Source organism: Apteryx mantelli, chromosome 4, assembly GCF_036417845.1.
Source record: "Apteryx mantelli isolate bAptMan1 chromosome 4, bAptMan1.hap1, whole genome shotgun sequence".
Lineage (NCBI taxonomy): Eukaryota > Metazoa > Chordata > Aves > Apterygiformes > Apterygidae > Apteryx > Apteryx mantelli.
Genome location: NC_089981.1, coordinates 35,200,897 through 35,221,764, shown reverse-complemented (window position 1 = coordinate 35,221,764; position 20,868 = coordinate 35,200,897). Strand labels below are relative to the sequence as shown.

At 36.9% G+C, this 20,868-nt stretch overlaps 1 protein-coding gene across 1 annotated transcript in view; it reads right to left on the bottom strand.

The window, feature by feature from the left end:
- Nucleotides 1-3,148: 3,148 nt before the first annotated feature.
- The window catches only part of LGR4 (leucine rich repeat containing G protein-coupled receptor 4), an 81,479-nt gene continuing 63,759 nt past the window's right edge, over nt 3,149-20,868 (bottom strand). Inside the window, exons 5-18 of the mRNA XM_067296229.1 lie at nt 20,228-20,443; nt 19,583-19,654; nt 17,745-17,813; nt 17,071-17,142; nt 16,911-16,982; nt 16,154-16,222; nt 15,671-15,742; nt 14,019-14,084; nt 12,948-13,019; nt 11,751-11,822; nt 11,323-11,448; nt 9,917-10,038; nt 9,187-9,261; nt 3,149-6,119 (exon numbers count right to left, since the gene is read on the bottom strand). Coding sequence (XP_067152330.1) covers nt 4,843-6,119; nt 9,187-9,261; nt 9,917-10,038; nt 11,323-11,448; nt 11,751-11,822; nt 12,948-13,019; nt 14,019-14,084; nt 15,671-15,742; nt 16,154-16,222; nt 16,911-16,982; nt 17,071-17,142; nt 17,745-17,813; nt 19,583-19,654; nt 20,228-20,443 — 2,452 coding nt within the window. The 3' untranslated portion in view covers nt 3,149-4,842. The remainder of the gene's footprint in view (nt 6,120-9,186; nt 9,262-9,916; nt 10,039-11,322; nt 11,449-11,750; nt 11,823-12,947; nt 13,020-14,018; nt 14,085-15,670; nt 15,743-16,153; nt 16,223-16,910; nt 16,983-17,070; nt 17,143-17,744; nt 17,814-19,582; nt 19,655-20,227; nt 20,444-20,868) is intronic.

The window sequence follows — 20,868 nt, the reverse complement described above, 5'->3', positions numbered from 1 at the left end:
AATAAAATAAAATTGCTTTCAGATGTAGCTGCATTCTTAAACAGAAAGTATGAAAATAATCCTACTAAAAAAACTACTAAATTTAAGCACAAATTAAGGCATAGACAGCATGCCTTAAGCCTGTTGATATCAACTAAGCATAAATTTATGAAGAAGGTATGTCTAAACTTTAAATCTGAGTAAAAAAAATTTTTTTTGAACTACATTTAGTCAAATCTAAGAAGTCTTCCCAAATTTTCAGATCTTCCAGTGTGGGGAAATTATGTGATGCAGCAGGCATGTACATGAAGAAGAAAGCTGTTTGGCCCCACACTCATCATCAGAGCTGAAGGAGCACAGCCTATGCTGTTCTGTTGACTGGTTTTGTGCCTGCATTTGTAATTCTGCTTAATTAGAGACTGTGAAATTTGAGGGATCTTAGGATTCCTTCCATTTTCCTTCACCTTAAGTGTATTCTCACCTCTGCATTACACTGTACCCACTACTAACCCCAGTCCAGCTTCTGCTGGTGTGAAGATGAACAGTCTGCTTTCAAGGGGCGCAGCCTTGAGAAGATGAGAATCTCTCTTTTTCATAGGGGAATGGGCAAGAACTCTAAGGAACATTTATCGTAAGATCCCATCTTTCTGAATGAACAGCAGGATCTCCACTCAGCTCAGTTGGCTTGACTTCACCTTATATTCAAGACAAAAGCATCTGTTTTTTATTACTTGGAGACCACAGCTCTGCTGCTTTTGAACAGCCTTCACTTGTATAGCTAGTTTTTGCTTATGCACTCTTTACTCCAGTCATCACACTCTTAAAACTCAGTTATTAACAGATTTACTCACTCGTTTTCCGGCTGAAGTTTTCAGACGATACTTGTAGGTTATGCTTTTGTTACTGGAATCCAGTGACACACCTCATATTTTGCTACCCTCAAATATAAGCAGTTTTATTGTAAATGCTACAGTGACCTTTAACCAGTATTTCTTAAATAAAGCCTAAATGATATTTAACAGCAGTATAATGCCATGAATGCAACATATAAAACGTGTCCTTTCATCCTCCTGTATACGACAGTAAACAAAACATAGGAATTTCTGATGCATTATTCCCTTTTAGTTTCCATTCACTTCCAAATTTTCTAAAACACGCTTAGCTGGACTTAGTGCTAAGAGTAAATTGGTGAGATTCTACTGTACAATATATGAAGGGTAATATAAAAAAAACCTTTTGCTAAAAATGAACGTATTATGCTAGCAGTAAAAGATCAAAAGCATCTACGTAATTAAAAATTATTAAACTGAGAATATGTATGAAACAAAATGTGCATTGTTCTTTTAATTAAAAATATTAGCCTGTAAATTAAAACAGAAGGCTTAAAATAATAATCGAAGTCAAAAGAATTATTGAAGAAAAAATCTTTTGTGCAACTTTGAAATTTCTGAGTAACTGCATGATTAAATACAGGAAGTTCTGCTGGAAAGAAATGAAAAAAGGGGAAAGGGATCCAGACTAAAGAGTTGCCAATTAGCTGTATTATTTTTATAAGAGAATAAAAGGCTCCATTTTGAATTAAAAGAACTCACCCAAATACTTCAGTACAGCAGACTAATAGCTGTCCATATGAAACTACTTTTAATGGAGGGAAATACCTTAACAACAACTGTTAGCAGCTTTCTTTTTGCCTCTGTCCCCCACAGTAAGCTGCTTTCTTACATGGCAATGAGGCAAGAAAAAGATCCTCTGCTTGCTCAAAGTTTTCCTTTTTTCAAAGTCACCAGCAAATCTTTTTGCATGCTAAATCCACTCTCAGGGCTCAGATACAACAGTGGTTTAGCAGGTTTGGAAAGAAGGTAATTGACATTGTCACTACAAGGACAGTTTCAGCTAACTTTAGACTTTAGGAAATCAGAGGATTTATTTCCTGTAGACACCCAAGGAGGGCTTAACTTCCTGATCTTTCAGTTGCTTCAGTATCAAAACTAAAATTAGGAAGCCTTGCTTAGCTGGGAAGGCAGCTGCCCGAGAGTGATAATTCTGAAAAACACCTGTACAGAGTTAACTGAGGAAAAAACACACATTACTAATCCGAACACAGTACAGGTTTAAGGAGAATTATCCACCCATCTTTGATACCATCTTTTGAGGCAGGGGATGAGAGGGAAGAGTGAATTCCCCGTGAATGTAGGCCCTGCTATTGAGATCAACTGGTCTGGCAAAGACGTGACAAATGAGTTATTCGGTACCTGTTGGCCGGATTTCTCCGAGTTCTCCTTGTATGATCCTCTCCAGGTGTTGGGTATAAGGTGATGTTGAGACAGGTTAAGTTGTGCAGCACTGTTTCTTGATGTATTGATTTGAGTAGCTATTGCCTGTATTCTTTCATCTCTACCTGTAGATAGAACTTGTGTATGTTGAAAGACACTGGACTGACTGCATTGAAAGTTAACCATTAACATAATTACAACTCCGAAAACACTGATTTATAATGAAATACTAGAATTTCAAATGAACCACACTTGACAATTTTAACAGCATTTCAGTAAAGACTCATTTGTAAAACAGAGAAGAAATAAACCCATACACAATAGTACTGTTTGAATATACACCAGATTTTTTGGAAGCTTGATATTTGGATTTCCTTCCCTACTCACTACAAAATTGCATCTGAAATTTATGTTCCTTTTTGAAAAATATTTTTACCTGTGTTTTGGCCAACAGAGGGAGTGTGGAACAGATTATGTGAATCTCAAAACTAAGGCTTTTAAAAAAAAAAAAAAAAAAAAAAAGAGTAAATCTTGACATGGAAATAGTTTTAAGAATCTGGATGACTTTCAAAGCCATACTAAAAACATTTGAGCTTAAATTCTATATGTAATGATGTCTTTTTTTTTTTTAAGAAAAAAAAAAAAAAGGAAATCACTTTCTAAGAGGGCAAACACATCTCTGAATTTTTTAACATCCTGCATGTCTAGAGTCAGCATTAGTCTGAGATCATAAATCCACATATAAACTGGCAACTCTCTTTTGCTGGCAATTCTTTCCCAAAACTCTAACCACACGTAGTGCAGAGCAGATGACACATGATCATCTACAATCTTTTTTTAATCTAGCTGCACCATTTTTGATCTTAACTTTTAAAAAAAATGGAGATAAATAACAATCAATATTCATGTACCCTTTATTTGCTTTCAGTGTAACATTCCATGCTAATTGCAGATGTAATATTTACGAGTGTAAATATAAGAATGAACAACTCTGGGGTGGTTTTCTTCTCTTTTCTTTTTACATGTGAATATTTTGGCTTACAAAATTAACAGCATACAGTAAATAATCCTCCCATATTTTGTACAAACTACATGATTTTGATATACAAGGATTCTGTTTTTATTACAGTGACAATATACAACCATGTCTATTTACAATGCAAAAAGTATATAAACCACATTTTAAACATCCTGCTACTGGCAGCCACTATATTTTAGGAGGTAGCTTTAATTAACAAAATGAACTGAAGCCACATTTCCCATCATGTGTTCTATCAAATAATTTACAATACGAAGATAAAAATTCATCATATGAACAGTATATACAGTTTAAATCTCAAAACAGCAATCTAGCTTTAAATCTTAAGAAGAATGTCTCCAGAGTAACTGGGATGGCAGTGGATTTGCTCTTGATTTAACATATTGCCCAAGAAACATATATAATTACTTGATCATGCATTCATAACTTTATTGATCAGATTTCAAACTAAATGTAGATAAATGGATCAGTGATTGTAGTTAAATGATTTGGGCCTCAGGACTTAAATGGTTTAAAAATAATGCGCTGATTTACATGAAAATCAGTGACTCCACACAGTCTATTTTACTCTCAGTAAAATAATTGGCAAAAACACATTTATTTTATTGCAAAATTGCTTTCTGTTGTCCCTCCATTTGCTAAAATCTCAGTCTATTCACAGATATTGTTGGGTGCGCTAGCATTCAACAGATGGTGAAACATTAGCCAGTCTTTTCCTATAAACACGAGCTGCATACACTGACAGCACTGCTGATGTACCATCTGATCCATCGATATTCCTTCCAATAGCAGGACCTTACTGCACAATACTGAAGGAAGGTGCTGTGGTTCACCTGAAGCAATGCATCATCACAGAAAAATGTTTTCAACTCTATTATTCCTGACAGCTGTTAATATTCTTATTTCATGGAGTCCACAGATATTGCGGATTCTAAGTACTTCTATTAGAAAAAAAAAAAAAGTTTTTTCAAATTGAATGTTGGCTTGAAATATAAAACAAACATGGTGTTCCTGTATCACTCTCACAGTTCTGTACGGGAGAATTAATCCCTTTGTTGGCCCTGCAGTAAAATTCATCCTGAGATTCAATGCTGAATACACTATACAAAGCTAGCAACAGAGTTGTTTGCTTTATTATAGAAAAGTCACACTTAAAAATAGTTTCTTTAATATTAACAGCTGTCCTTTATATTGTGCTTTGGCAAGAAGAAAAAAAACCCCAACAACTTACCTTGCCAACAGCAGAAGCAAAAAACAACTGGAGCACAACGTGGAAAGAGACCTTCAGCATGTAAAAACTGTATAAAAGAAACCACTATTGCTCGCAAAGAGTAAAAATATTGGGTAACAAATTTGATTTACCAATTATTTACAGTCAGGGCAATTTATTATTTTTAAATGTATGGCTCAAGAAATTACTGCCCACTTCCCTTCTTTACAAATGACACTAAAAAAACGATTACAAAAGTGCTTCCTGGTTGAAAGGTCAAAATGGGTAACCGTCTACGAAGCATTACACCTTTTCCTTAGAACAGCTGATGGCAAAGCCCTTCAGTCTTTAATTCTTGGTATGTTGTAGGCGTAACGAACCAAAGGGAATCCTCGGCTTTGGTAGAAACATGCACGCCCGCAGGCCTGCACTTGGTCTGAACTGTCCGACACGAAGGAGTCGTCTTCGTCCGCGTAATCGGAGTGGGCTGACTGGGTGCCACAGTCTGACCAGTAGCCGTCTGGCCTTTGGCAAGGCACTACTGCCAGCGTGGGGCAGCTGTGGGATTTTATTAAATGTTTACATGGCACAGGCTTGGACAAAAGGAGCGATTCACAACATTCACACATGGCAACGTTACCCTGCAAGTGTGTGTACATGCCACAGTCATAGTAGAAATCCTGCGTCACGCAGCCCCCTTGAGTATTGACGGAAATTGCTACTGCTCCACTCTTCCTGGTCATATGACGTCTGAGCAACTTCCAGTCCTCCTTGAACTTTGGATTGAAGAACACGTACAGAACTGGGTTCAGGCAAGCAGGTAATGGAAAAAATATCAAAGTAACAGACTTCATTATTTCAGGGCTGATAGAAATTGCAGTGATCAACGGTGCAAATGAGAAAAACGCAACAGGGCAGAAAAAGATGCAATTCGTGAAGATTAGCCAAGCGACATGCTTAATCATGCTGGACTGAGAGTTTTCGGAGAGGTCCTCTTTCTCCAAGTTGCAATACAGTTTAGTGTAGATAACAGCCATTAACAAAAATGCTAACGAATTCAGGAGCACTAAAGTTACTGTAAAACCTAATGAAGGTGTTTCTCCAGTGGGGAAGGGCAAGCAAAGGGGTGACGCTGAATACTCCACTTTATGAAAGAGTGGTAAGCATCCTGCTACCATAGCACACAGGAAAGCAAAAACTGCAGCAATTTGAAATTGTTTTTGGTGATTGCTTTTCCCCTTTTTAATGATCTCCTTTGCAGAGAAGCTCCGCTCAACAGCTGCCAACATCAGGAAAAAAATGGCACTTTCTGACGAAAAGACTGCAAGAAACCCAGCAACTCTGCAACCACTGCCAGTCTCCCACCATATGCCAAATTCAGCAAATCTTCCCCAAGAGACAGCATCCAGAAAAGTTAAAATACCAGTATAGACTCCCATAAATAAGTTAGAGACAGAAATCAGGCCTATAAACAGTTTGGAGGATGGCAATGGAGTACAAGATGCAAATATTGTTAACATGACAAGCAGGTTGAAGAACAAAGCAACCAAAAAAATAAACCAGACAGTAAGTCGAATCATCCAGCTTCCCAGTAAATATTCACAAGGCTTGAAAGCACCTAGAAGAAAAAGGACAACCAGTTTAGGAAAAAAAATCGTGCCTTAACAAGCAAGATTACAAGAGCACTCCTCATTAATTCATGAATAGAGTACCCAGCTGAACTGCTAAATAGGTCATTTGAAAGTAAACTATTCTGCTGCAGCTATTTACTAATTAATTATGCCTGAAATAATAATTACTGCGATGAATGGTCACTCGGGAATACTTTGTATAAACAAACAAACTTAATTACCTTTTAGCTACTCAAAATAGCTTTTATTAGTGCCACCTAAACATTTTTTCTTTCTTTTGATTTTACACTTTATAAACCAAGCTGGTAATGGAATAAAAACAAGTATTCACAACCAACTTTTAGGGGGAAGGGATTTTTTAAAAGCTGCTCTCTCAAAAAATAATTCACAAACATGCCTTCCAGAGTAGCTTTTGGTCACAAGGAAACATCTGTAAAACAGCCGACAAATTCAATTTATCGGCTTTAATAGGGGCAGGAATTTCACTGCAAGTTTCTTTTTTTCCCCCTTTTTTGTTGATGAAAGGCACTGTGAGCCTGGAAAGGCACACAGGGAAAACGGTTCTTCTTCTTTTGCTGAGCTGAAGAACAAAGTGGTAAAAAGCTTAAATAATAAAATGTGTAACAGGCAAAATAATATGAGGAGAGACAAGAAAAAAAAAAGATCACTATATTCTCCTTACCCTTCTAATCCTTCTAATTGCTACTTATTCCATAGGAAAATACCAGTGATTTTATATAACAATTAGAAGAGTTTAACCTCTCCTTCATCCCTATTAGGAACTGCTAATTGTCCTACACACAATAGCGAGGCTCTGGCCATGCAATCAGGTGCTCTGCGGCTGAGGACGAGGCAGAACATCGCCCGCACTGCGCTGCCGAGCCCGGCCGGGGCAGCCCCGGCCCGGCAGGGGCAGGAGGAACCCCCGGACCTCAGGCTCCGCACAGCTCATGCTCCCCTTTTAGGCAGGGGAAAGGTGAATACACCCCACTCCAAATGCTGACTGCCACAGAAACTGCTGAGGATGATTAATGGTCAGTACAGCATCTTCCAAGGCGTAAAGCCACTACCAGGAATAACTGAACTGCGAAGGCAAAAAAGAATCTTTTTTGTTTGTTTGTTTGTTTAAATGAGCAAACTTTATTCCTGGCCAGGAAATAATGCTGTTAACTAGATTATTAGACCAGTAAAACCAGCTGTAAAGTCCCTTTTTTTGCAGGTATCCCAGAGTAAAAGATCATCACTAGAATCATTAAAGTATGTTAACATGATGCAGCAAAATCTGCTAACCTGAATATATTTAAAAATAAAAATTTGCTACTTAGGAAATTTAAAAATGTGAACTCAGTGTTTCCAAAATCAACTTGAAGTCTGTTTTCTAGTAACAGTATAACAAGGTATCTTTAGACAAAGAACAAAACCCACCACATCTTCCTGTCTTTCTCCTAACATTTAACTGCCCTTATAGTTAAAACTTAACCTACTCTCCCACCAATATTCCCAACCCATCCAGAGAAATGCATACTTCATAAGTAGGGGGGGAAATTCATACTAGGAAGGATGAGTTTTGCTGCTTTCGGTGCTATGTTATTAGAGTGCCACTGTTCAGCAATCCATTCCTGCCATTAGGCAAAGTGGAAAGTGGATCTACTAGACGAGCAATGATTCAGAACTTATATGGTGGGTGGAGTGTCCTACTTATGACCAGATGACATATGGACTGGAAAATAAGTTGTTAATATGGGAGGGACTGGTGGAAAAACAAGGCAAACTGTAAACTTGTAAAACAAGCTCTTCATTCCTTTTAGAGCTACAGCATCTCTGGCATGGGCCAAAAGAGAGAGCTAAGGACTTTAAAGATTTAACCCATACAACATACCATTTGAATTTTCATTCTGCAAACAGGAGATCAAAAGCAAATAAGTAGCATGGGTCAAATTAATTCTCAGATTATGCAGTTACACTAGTAATGTTTGACTTTCTGACCACAGACTTTTTGCTGTGATCAAGAAATCCTTGTAATTTTCTATATGCTAAAGCTGGAGCTAGCACAAAAGATGAAGGGCAAACAGATGAATCTTCATAATAGATTTAAAATACTAGTTTAGGAGAAAAGAATGAAACAAGACTTGGGAAACCCTTGGTCGCCCAGAAGTAGCTTCACTGGAAGCATGCCTCTATATATTCCTGCTCATGCAAACAGGAGGATACAAGATGTATAAAAAGCCTCTCCTCAAGAGCCTGCGGCAAAGACGAGGAAGGAGGAAGCCCCACAGCTGGCGCTCCAGTAGCTGAGTGGGACCGTGTGTGGAAATTCTCAGTAGAAGGAAGATAAGCAGAAGGGCAGCAATGAAGCTGCCTAGAATGAAAATATTCCTTTACAAGATCAAAGGCTTCCAACACTCCTGGACTGTTCAACTCTGAACTGGAGTAGTTCTGGTATGCCAGTAAGACTCACTGCAAAAAAATCTGTGGCAGTTTAAGATAATACTGCCTGTTCTAGCTACTTGTAACAGCCCCTCTGCTGTCCATTAATGCTGCCATTAGCAGGGCTGGAGGAACAGACCATATGAGTGTTCCTCAACCTCTCTTCTGCAAAGACAGCAAGCTTAGTTTACAACACCAGTGAAGGCAGTTCCAACTGAATTTTTGAAGCACAGGCTGACTTCTCACTGAAGCAGATGAGCATGCATACAGTCTCCTCCACAGACATTGCTTTGGCAAGAGTAGCACAGGGGACAGTGCATTAAACACAACATGCTCCAAATGAAGATTACAGTCCTGTATGTTCTGCTTATGGAAACAAACTTCAGGGTTTTTTTCCTAACACAGCTCTCCAATATAGTGCTATGGGTGTAAAGCTGAGCTAAATCTTTTTGCATTTGCTCATCCAAAACAACACTGACATCAAATGAAGTTTCACCAAAGTATTGTAGAATTTCATCTGTGTACAGAATGACTATGAGGGATGAAATGTGTAATTCTGTACACAGCTATTTGCATAACACAATGCCTGAAGTTCACAGCACAGCTAAAGCACTTTATTAGGTTTACCTGTTGTTGGTGTACAGTGAATAATAGTCTGCCTCAATTCCTCATTTTCATCATTTCTTAGAACATCTGCATCAACTGTATCCAAGTAAAAGGAAAAACAGGTTAGTCATAGAAAGGGAAAAAGTGATATGCAACAGAGCTGCCTAGGATGGAAGTATTCCTTTGAAAGATCAAAGACCTAACACCTCACCAATATTCAAGCCTTTAACAAGTGGAGCTGTTCTGGTTTGCCACTTAAGGTCAAAGGCTCACTGCAGAAATTGCTGTAACCATTTAAGATACTACTGCCTGCCCTAGCTACTCATAATGCTTTATTATAAAGAAGCAAAATCTTTCATCACTAGGGAAAGATCTATGGGCCTTAAACTAGACAGTGTAGGGAGAGAGTTCAAGCCCTGTCTGAACAGGAACTGGTCTCAGCAGAGACCAATTGGATTTTTCTACTGGGAGCTCTGGAAGAAAATGACAGAAACCATCCTGGCAATTTAGAATAAGAGAATAAAAGGCATTTTTAACAGGAAAATCTTACACTGTCAAATTTCACACATTTAAAAAGAGCAGGGCACTGCCCATCTGTAACCAACTGCCAAGCTCTTTCAGAGGCAGCTTTTATAGCCCTACAAAGATTTACATTCTTTTCCAAATGTCCTTATTTAAAGACAATGCACACTTATTTGGTCTAGCGTGGCCCAAAAATAATACACTGGTTCTATTACAATGAAATGCTTACCTTTCTCACGATCCATCAAGGCACCTTGATCTTGGTGACTGGAATCTTCAGTGTTAGAGTTTAAATAAGAATCACAACCCCAAAATGCACAACACTGGTAAGCATACGGCACAGAGAGAGACCTGAAACACAGGCAAAACAATGAACAACGTTATCTGTTGTAACCCTAATTAAGATCATCAGTTATTAAAAACATCAAGTGGCTCACTTCAGTACTAAAACTGAGGCCTCTTTTTGTCAGAGTCACTAAGAAAAATCCATTTCAAATTGGACTGGTTATAATCATTTCTGACAAACTTTTCCACTGAGATAAAGGGAAGATGATATATTGAAGTCTTGTTTGTAGCAAGGAGTACAAAAAATTCTGTGATATTTAGCTTGCTTTACTACTCATTCTTCTCCTTATACAAAATGAGTTCTTACTAGTTTTTATGGCATTACTGTACAAATGAAAACTAATCAAGCAAGATAACTACACAGTTGCTGTTTTGTAGGAAAGTTAATTCCCAGATGACCACATGTTAAAAATGCATCTTTCCTTCTCAACGTTCGTTTGCTGACAATTGACATTTGTTCACAACAGTGATATGCACAACAATAATGGCAGACCAAAGAAAAATCTTTCTGAATCAAGGATGCAATATCAACCATCAGCAGTATTCCTGAATTCTGTTCTTGTATATTTATGAGGAACATCAGTCTAAAGGATCCAACAACGCATTAATTCTCAATCACAGATCAAAAACAAAGTCTGTTACTTCCACAGAACTGCTGAGACCAGATTCTAAAAGTGACATGGACTCTCTTGCTGGCCTTGGACAAATTAACAGTATCTTCATCTCCATTTTCCCAACTGACAGTATGGGAAACAAATTTTAATTGCTTCTTAGGGATTGGGAGACTAATAATTACAAAGATCTTTGAAAAACAGTTCTTCATTGTCCAGTTCACCACCTGATGAAATCAGTAACAGGTTTCAATTTGAATGACTACTGTTATTCTTATCATTTGCCTCCAAAAATACACAGCATTTGCATAAAGTGTGGTGATTATGGAATTGGACCTGTGAGTCTGTTTCCATTTCCCACTCCCTGAAAGACAGATGTGCTCAATTCAAATTAACAAATGGAAACCATCCAAACTGCTACTCCAAAGTCAGATGGCATCTGTCTAAAAAGCTGGGGAGCTATAATGTAAAAGGTTCCAAGAAAAATGCCTGCAAATGGCTTCTACATCAGAACAGTCAGGACGCCCCTTAATATATGCCAACATTAAGGTACTGCAGGACTCAGCAAATGCCTCATCATCTGTCATAAGTATTATCTAAATGGGCTTCATTTACTGTCACATTGTTTATTACTGTCAAAATAAGCGAGGCACTCTTACAGTGTTATTAACCAACATACCGGAGCTTTGCAAAGTTCTTTGCTGCCAAAGCTTCTTTCAGCTCAGAATTGCCTGCAAGTTTAAGCTGGTTCAGTCCACTCAACCCTTCAGTTGGAATTGAAGGGAGTTCATTGAAACTTAAGTCTCTGAAATGGGAATATTAACATAGTGTTACAACAAAGTAAGCTTCATGATCCTATAGCACGCTTTGTAGGAGTAGGAAGTATCAGACCAAGGCTGTGGTCTCGAAAATGACTATCTGTGCAGCAGGCACATTAAAGAAGCATCTTTCTACTGTGCTCTGTATACATTCAGCTAGCAAGAGGTTTTGTGATCCACAGAGATGAAATGAAAGACAAATACATACCATTTTTAAGCTAAAAAATTTTAGTATTTCAGCAGTTTAATGATAGGAAGAGGAGGTCACTACACAGAATAGTCTACTTACAGGTTAACAATAGCTCCAATGGTGGTGAAGGCTTCCTTGTGAATCTGGTGGATCTGATTTCTACTGAGGTCACTGCAATGAATGCCAGAGAAGATCGTTTTAGTGTTTTTATCAAAATTTGAAACAGTCACTGTACTGAGAAAAAAGCTAAGCTGACAAATACATTATGCCTTTGACAGGAAAGTCAAACAGGTCTTCTGTTTCCCCTCTCCCTCCAGCCCCAGCCAGACAGGCGCAGTAGTAGCCCAATCTCTTCTCGGTCAGGCAGCCATATCCAACTTCACCTCGTCCCCAAGATAGCATCTCTCTCCCATTAGTGCTTGCTTTCCCTCCCGTCCCTCATCCCTCAGCACTAGCAGCTCAGCTTGGTGACAACTGCCCCTGTGGATGACTACACTGGAAGGGATGAAGGAACAGCGTGAAGAAAGAGACGGGCATCTGCTTTGTTGGATTTCAAAATCCAGATCCAGCTCCTGGTGGACCACCATGACTTACATTAAGGCATTCATTTTAAAGCACCTGTCAATTTATAGATTTTTTAATATCCCTTTTATCTTTGTAATATCTTGTATGTGCTTTTGTATTATCACCACAGTTGGAGTCATAATGTTCACAAATAATTTAGATAATTATTATCAGACTATTGACAATTTCAATGTTTATATATAAACTTTATATAGATGGAAATATTAGGGAAGGGGATAATTTTGTATTATTAATCTGCTCCTGTCAAGGAAAATACATAGTATGTCTCCAAAAAATATATATATAATACAAAATAGTGGACTACTGAAAAATCTCTTAAAAATGAAATTCCATACTAAAACTCTCTAGTAATTGGGCATTCAATTTTATGTACCTGAAAGAATATATATATTTTACTTATAAATTTAAACAACTTTCTGTAAAAATAAGTATTATTTTACCTGTCCTTACTTACAAGTATATATTTTCTTTCTATATATTATACAAATATATGTGAAAGTCTATAAATGCAACATGGAGAATAAAAAAGGGGGGACTGAAACTGGCTGCTACTAGCATCTCTCTCTTGCATATTGTTTGCTTTACCATAGGATCCAGCATATATGGCCTTTCAACATAAACCAAATTCAGAACACCAAACCCTGACATCTGCTTACATGTGAATCAGAAACATCAGCTTGTTTTATTCAGTATGTAACAACTTGCACTTACAGGATACGAAGAGAGGACAGTCCCTGAAAAGTCTCATCTGTGATTTCATGGATTTGATTATGCTGTAAGGAACTGCAAAGTGAAGAAGTAGAAAGAAAACTTTATTTGCAAACTGGACTTACTTCAAACCAAGGGATAACTTGGATTTAAATCAAATGTATCTTAATTCTACAAGGAATTTTTAGGTCAGATTCTAATGTTGGATGCACTTTTATTTCTCGAAATATGGACTTATGAAAGGAAAATATTGAGAGACACTTCAAGAGTTAATGGGCAAATTTTGCTTCCACTTCATTTGCTTCCTATGTGCCTTTCTGCGTATACAGTGATAGCACAGTAATGTGCTCCAAAACGCACATCATCAGTGGTGCCCTTGTCAGATAGTAACAGGCTCCCTCCACACACCGCAGCTTCTGCAGAACACTTGATGGGACACTTTACAGTGAACATTGTGTATAATAACTCGAAGATGACAGAGTATAATAGGAAAAGCCTGTGAGGAGCCTATTATCCCCACTCTCACTTAGGGAAAAGAAGCTTTAGAGCGGAAGCCGAAGTAGGACCATATGCAAGGGGAAAATTGCATAGGGCTTGGAAATTAAGATAAGAAACTTTAAAGCAATGAAATTTAGGGAGGAAAAAAAAAAGATGGGTTTTGAGGAAAGAGAACATGTTTTGTAGGGACTAGAGGAAAAAATTTTATACAAGCATATGCTGATGGATGGAGGCAATTGATGAAGAGTGGAAGAGAAATAAAAGGCAGGAAGAATATAGAAAAATGCTCATTCCATTTATGCATATAACAATACCACTATGAAATGCATGATTAACGTGTCCTTAATTCTTTTTTGTGACACAGGAGCAATTAAAACTTAGCTATTTCAGGAAAATGCAATTGGTTGAATTCTTTGGCCAGCATATCTCTCACATGAGATGTCATATTCTTTCTTTCCGGCCTTAATCTTAAAAATGCACTTATGATCAAACATTAAGCAAAAAGTAAGTTTCTGGAGATCAGAACTTGTCATACTAAGGAGTTAATAGAGATAACCAACATATATTTCTACTTACATTTCTTCCAAGGAATGACAGCCCTTAAAACTTGAGAGTTCCTTTATATTGTTATAAGACAAGTCCCTTCAAAACACAAAATGGGAGAAAAATGCTTAGTTCTGTTCCATTAGTGCTCTGTTCTACTTGAAACACCACATCACTGCAACCATTAAACAAACAGATTGGCAGAAAAATCTTCTTGCTAGTAAGGTTTGGCAGAAAAACTAAGGGCAGTTTAAAGAAAATCATGAAGGGAATCACTGGTCTGATCTCTCCACAGCTCCCTTAACTAGCCCTATTATGCACTTTGAATATATATATTATATACAACCAAAAATGCAGAAAGACATTATGACTGCAATGTCAAGCTTATAACAGTCAGTGAATAGGATAAATAAGGCGGTCTATGTAACGCTCCAAAACGTTGATTCATTGCCTTACATTCCCTCTATTCGTGTAACCATGTTAAAAGCTGCATTTCTTTCTCTCCCTTTTTCTCTGAATTAGATGAACAAATCTTTACCGACCTTCCTGAAATATTCAATGAGTGATGTAAGCAAGCAAGCATGAAAAAAATTCAGCCCTAAACCCTATATTTGGCAAACATTAACAACAGAAATTAGTGTTCTGTAATAGAAAAATAATAGAGAAGCAGGCTGTGCCTTTGTACTGGCTTCGTCAGCATGAGATCCCTCCCAAACTACATTTTTGTTTCTGTAGGCACTGCTTTCAGCTTTACATCTGGATATAAGCATATCCAAAAACATAGTGTACAAATTCTATGAAGCTGGAGAGTTGTAATCTAAAAAAGTTTACTGAAAATCTTTTTTTTTTTTTTTAATTAGAATAAATTGGGTGGATGGTATACAATGCAGGAATTTGGTTCAAATCTTCTATGAAACAATGCAGCAAAAAGGAGTTTAAAAACTTGCAAGCAACTTTTAAATTTCTGTTCAAAAGAAACTGTCATTTGAAAAAGAAATCCTGGGTTATCACTCTCTTCCCAGTCTACCTTCTACGAAACAGAATGTATTTTTCTATCTCCATATACTTCTACTTTTCCAGGACTTGCTTTCATTCAAAATCTTCCTCTGAGTGTGTATGCTTTGTAAACATCTTTGCCTCTCCCCCCGCACAAATGGTTTCATTTTCCAGTTTGTTCTTTTCCTTTCATTTATTTTAACATCTCCTTTCTGCTTTTTCTGTCTTGCCTTCATATAACCATCCCCTTCCTAATCCTCATTTCCATTACTCTTGATTCTTGATACTCCCTCCTGTATTCCATAACACACACACACAGACAAAAGTGCTATTAAAAAACCCTCTTCCTTAGCCTCTGAATGTAGATGATTACTGTGGTGTTAAGAATGAACAGCAGGACTGTGAATTAGAAGATGCAAAGACCCTTCCGCCGTGCTACCTCGCATATCTTTTATAACAAAGAAATATAGTGAATCCCCCTAATGGGAACCCTGTTTTGAGGAACATAAGGCATTACCTCAACTCTGCTGTAAGTCGTGATGATCTGAAGAATAAGAAATCAAGCTAGATTTCCAAGTTTGATAGAACTACTACAATGAGCAATTCTGAGCAATACTTTAAATTAGCTTTAAATTTCTTTAAAAACATTTTGGTGGAGATGAAAGTAGGAGCACAATGTGTACACTTACAAAGTTCGTAGCATCTTTTGCTCTTGGCATAAATTTATGGGAATACTGCTGATCTTGGTCCCTGTTAGAGTTCTAAGGGGAAAAAAAGTGTATAAATGTTTGCATACTTGACCAGATAACAAGCATGCGTAAGAGCAGAAAGATAGTGCCTCAGCTATCAGGGTGCTAGATTCACCCACCAAAACTTTTTTTTTTTTTTTTTTTTTTTAAAGATGCCAACTTCTTGTTTTTCATTTCTGAAAGAAGGGGGTTAATATCACTGACATTTTTCATAGGGTGTTGTCAGCTTAATCTATTAAAAGGTACCCAGAGGCACCCAGGTATCATGGTAAGTAAAGCTATGTAATTACTTGAAATTTCTTGACAGGAAGACAGCATATGTCCAATTGCTTTCCAGACAGATCTACTAAATCACATTTCAATTGCTTCACAAGAGACAAAACCAAGAAATTATTGGAAATGATTTCTGTAGAAGATACTTACAAACTTTCCAGATTAATGGTTCCTGTCAAATTAGGAAACCACTGCACCATGCTGGCACCCCGAATGACCCTAAATAAAAAAACCATGAAAATTAGCTGTAAACTCTCTTCTGCAAATGAATTGTGAGGTACTGGTATCAGGTAGATATTTTCAGTAAGGAAACATTCTAATATTCCTATTACTTTTGTTTAAATTTTACACAAAAAGATATTCTTCTAGTGCTTCTTACACTAATAATTTGCTTAATAAATTACTCCTCCATTGGCAAACAATTGGAATTCATCAGGTTGGAAAGAGTCATACCAATACATGTATTCTGAACAGGGCATAAACACTCTGGTAATTTGTTGTTTGAGGTTCAAAAATCTCACTCCATTTTGCTTACTTATTATCCCCAGAACTGATACCTTCTGCAAGTATGCATGCACTAACCTGCAAAGCATTTTCTCACAATGTATATCCCTGTTCAAAAACCACATACGACACATCAGAGTTTAAGTAAGAATCTGAGCATTTGGCCTGAGGTTATGCGTCTCATGCAAAGTAATCAAGATTAAAAAAAAAAAAAGAAAAAAAAAAGCATATTTATAAAAGTAAAGCATATTTTTTAGATCTTCTTAAGAAACTGGATACCTCCAACAATAACAACGTGTGTTAAAACTAACAGCAAGGCAGTCAGGGAATTCAGTTATTTTGAGTTCTTAGCCATAACATTTCATATCCATTTGCTGTACTAGACAGTTGAGGTGGTACTTACAGAGAATGCAGATCTGACAGATTTTGAAATGCTGAGTTCCCCACAAAAGACAAAGGATTGTCATACAAATGTCTGGGAAATGAAAAACATGTTTCAATCACTGTTATTACAGTCACTGTCTGCTGGAGAGACTAAAAATAGATGCATGAAAATGACTTACATAGTTCTTAAAAGGGGGTTTCCTGCAAAAGCACCATCGGGAATTATGGAAATGTAGTTACTGTGAAATCCCCTAAAGATATTAGCAAAGAAGAAAACCAACATTCAAAAATATATCACCATTAGATTCAACCAGAAGTGATTTTCTTTGTGTGTATGTACTATACACATTCACTTCCCACTCTTGTGAAAAAATAGGATTGTAGTTAAATAGAAGTATGTACAACTGCAGGATTAACTCTGAAGGTCTGATTTTTGTCTACTGCACATCAGCTAAAATGAAAATATTTCATTAGAAAGAAGCTATTCTGTCCAAAACACACCTTATACTTACTTTCTTCTTTTTCCCCTGTTAAGAAGGGGACAGGGAAAATACGCATGTTCAGTGAATAAATAATCCTGCTACTGGAGGTCAAAACCAGCTCATAATTAAGATCTATGCTAATGGTTCTTCCGAATAATTAGCTTAGTTTATGTAACTCCAAAATCATTTTCAATAGCTTCTCTCTCTAACAGATTATATTCTCCTTTAATTATAGCATCACTTAGCCTAACTTAGTCTGATCTAGGTTACCGCATGAGACAAGCATTCTTAAATCCTGGAATTTCTTTGCTCTTTTTACTTTTGGAAAGGAGAAAGAAAGTGGGTAAAAAGAGATAATAAGTAATACTCACAACTCCTTTAAACTTGGGAGCGCTTTTATGGCTTCAGGGAACTCTACCAAGTTGTTATAATTTAAATCTCTAGAAAAAACAAATACAGCAAAATTGGAAAATACTCAATATTGCTCATGAATGGTCAAAAGCATTTTTAATTACGACAATTCAATGACAAAAAAAGTTCTAGAAATTTCTAATTAGAACACAGAATAACTTGATATTTACCTTAGATTTAGTCCTCTGATGTTTTACACACTTAATAACCAGCTAATAACTTAATAAGAAATTTAACATTAGCCTGAGGATTATTCATACTAAGATGAGTGACATTTCCTTACAGCAAAACTAAGTATTTTTCAGCACCTCACAATTTTTTCTTCAAAATAATTTACACAAAAATGAACTAATATTTCAATGTAACAAAGCATGTAGAAACAAACAATTACTTTTTTTTACAGCTTATTCAGAAAACTTTTCTTTCAGGTTTCATAAAATAAACATGAAATAAGCCATGAGGCTATAGCAGACCTTGTAGTAAAGATAATTATAAATATTAAACCAAAGCAGAAGTAAAACGTGTCACACTAAATTAGCAGGCATTAGTAATGTGGATCTGTTGAAATCACAGTTAACCTGTCACTGTTCTAGCAGTAATGTCTGAATCTACTACAGACTTTTTCTGCAAAAAGATTCCTTGTGAGAAGCAAAAGCTTTTAAAAGAGTCTTACATCAGCTGTCTACATTTACATAGTATCTAATTATTACTTATCTTAATAAGAGAATGACAAGATAGTTGGAGTAAGTAGCATTCCTGGACTCTGCCAAACTCCTGATAGTAAAGCCAGTTGTCACTGGCTCTAACGTGCCATTCCCTTCCTTCATTTTATTTATTTATTTCGCATTGTCTTAAACATAACAAAATGCACTGTTGAATGCTTATTAGATATGCATTCAGTGAGCTGAAAAAAAATGTGAAGTTTAGCCTGAGCAGCTGAAAGGCATTCCTCTCCAAGGTGGCACACTGGAGGCTGAGTTCTGCTGAGCTAGCACCTGGCTACTACTCCCAAGCAACTCTAGGGGAAGTATTATTTGTCGACCAGGACAACAAATGTGGGGTGAGGGGAAGGTTATGCTTCTCCCTGACCCCCCCATTTTTGTCAGAAGGACCATGAGATTCACTGTTTCAGATAAAACAGTCTATCATCTTAATGCTTGCCAGCATTTGAAGTGAACTCAAGTGAATCTCCTGTAGCAGAGGCTGGGAGCCCGGGCGCTGGGTTGCTTTTCCCACCAATCTGCAGAAGACCGGTTTGGGAGCTGCTGGGACGCCGGTGATGCCGTCCCCTTGGCAGGCAGTAGTGCCTATCCAGTAAGAGAGGAGCAGTGGAGTGATGGCCCATGGGGGCACTCTGAGAAACTGCTTATTGTCACGCAACAGTTTTTGCAATGTATTTTAAGTGCGTTTAATCCTACAGTAAATCTGAGAAACAAATATTTGTTCCTTATCACACGCAAGGCCACTTAAACAATACTGCTGTATCCACCTGACTCAGTGGAGTGCTATGCAAAGATACACCAGCGAGGTCAGGATTAGGAACATTAGAGCAACATCATCCAACACAACGTTTCACCCAGACTAATATTTACCTGCTTCTCAACGTAGTTAGTTACTTTTGGTGGAGCTGATACAGCCTTCAGTTCTGGAACCTGAGCTAGCCCTAAATGTTCTTGGTATGTATTGTGCTGTGCACACATGCCTTATTTTCAACATTGTCTTTGCAACAGTAAAGTAACTTTAAGCTGGGAATGAGACAAACAACACTCAACAAAACTACCTTTAGAAGCATACTTACAAGGTTTCAAGGTTGTCTAATCCATCAAAACAGTGTTTTCCTATAGTTTTTATTTTATTATTATGAAGATGCCTGAAAAAAAACAAAATAAGCATGATGACAAATAAATGATTTCATGTAAGTTAACAAATTAGTAGGTATTTCTATGAAAATGAGACAGTGAAACGGTTTAGGAAAACCGTTACACATGGTCGATTGTGAAAAAAAGTGTGATAAAATAGGGTTTAAACATAAATCAATATAATTTTTAGTGTTCACCCTTGGAGGTATTTAAGACTATTTAGAGAAAAATTTTAAAATATACCCCATAGAAACAGCCCTGTGGCATACATTTCCTTCTTTTAATACCTTTGATATCTTTCTGTGACAGCCATTGGTTTAAAATATTCATTACTAGAATGAAATGTCATAGAAAAATATACAGTAACCTCATAATCCATAGCACATTTGGCTTTCATTTTAGCAGAAAAACTTTAGCAATTCTTTAGCAGATTATCTGATATGTCATAGTATGACATTTTCTTGTGTTTGGGGGTATAAGCTATCAGACAATTGAGCTGAAACATCAGTGCCATTCTAGATAAATCAAAGCTGTAACTAGGGAGGATCAAATCAAACTACGAAACAGAAAGTCACAATACTCACAGAACAACAAGACTTGAAAGGTTGGTAAATGCATAGTCAGGAATGTGCGTTATTTTGTTCAGAGCCAGCGTTAACGCCTGCAGAGAGGGGAGATTGCTGAGCGGATGGATGGGAACTTCTGTCAAACTGTTGTCATCCAACCAAAGGTGACGTAACTGGACTAGACCCTCAAAACTATCTTCTGGTACAGCAGTAATATGGTTAGCATCTAAACGCCTACATTAAAACAAAAAGAACTGATATAGTAAATCCACAAACTACAGTTAAGTAAAAAACGTAGATTAAAAATTACCACTCCAGAACATTGTTTTAAATTTAAATATACTTTAATGAAGTAATTTAGTACTGAAAAGTTTGAAGGATTACTCAAGTTGAGCATGAACATTCTTTTATGTCAAATGAGCTGATAATAGCAAACTTCATAAAAATTTGTTCTTAGCCATTTTTAATCAAACATTTAAGCAAATTTTTACACTTACAATCAGCTTTATAAAGTGAATTGGTAACACGACAGAAACCTTTCTCCTCCCCCCCCTCCCCAAAAAAAAAAACCTCCAGCTCCCATAAATACACTACTGGAACAAGGTTTAAAAATGGTAACTTTATGTTGTATCAAATATTACAGAGGCATTTACTCATTT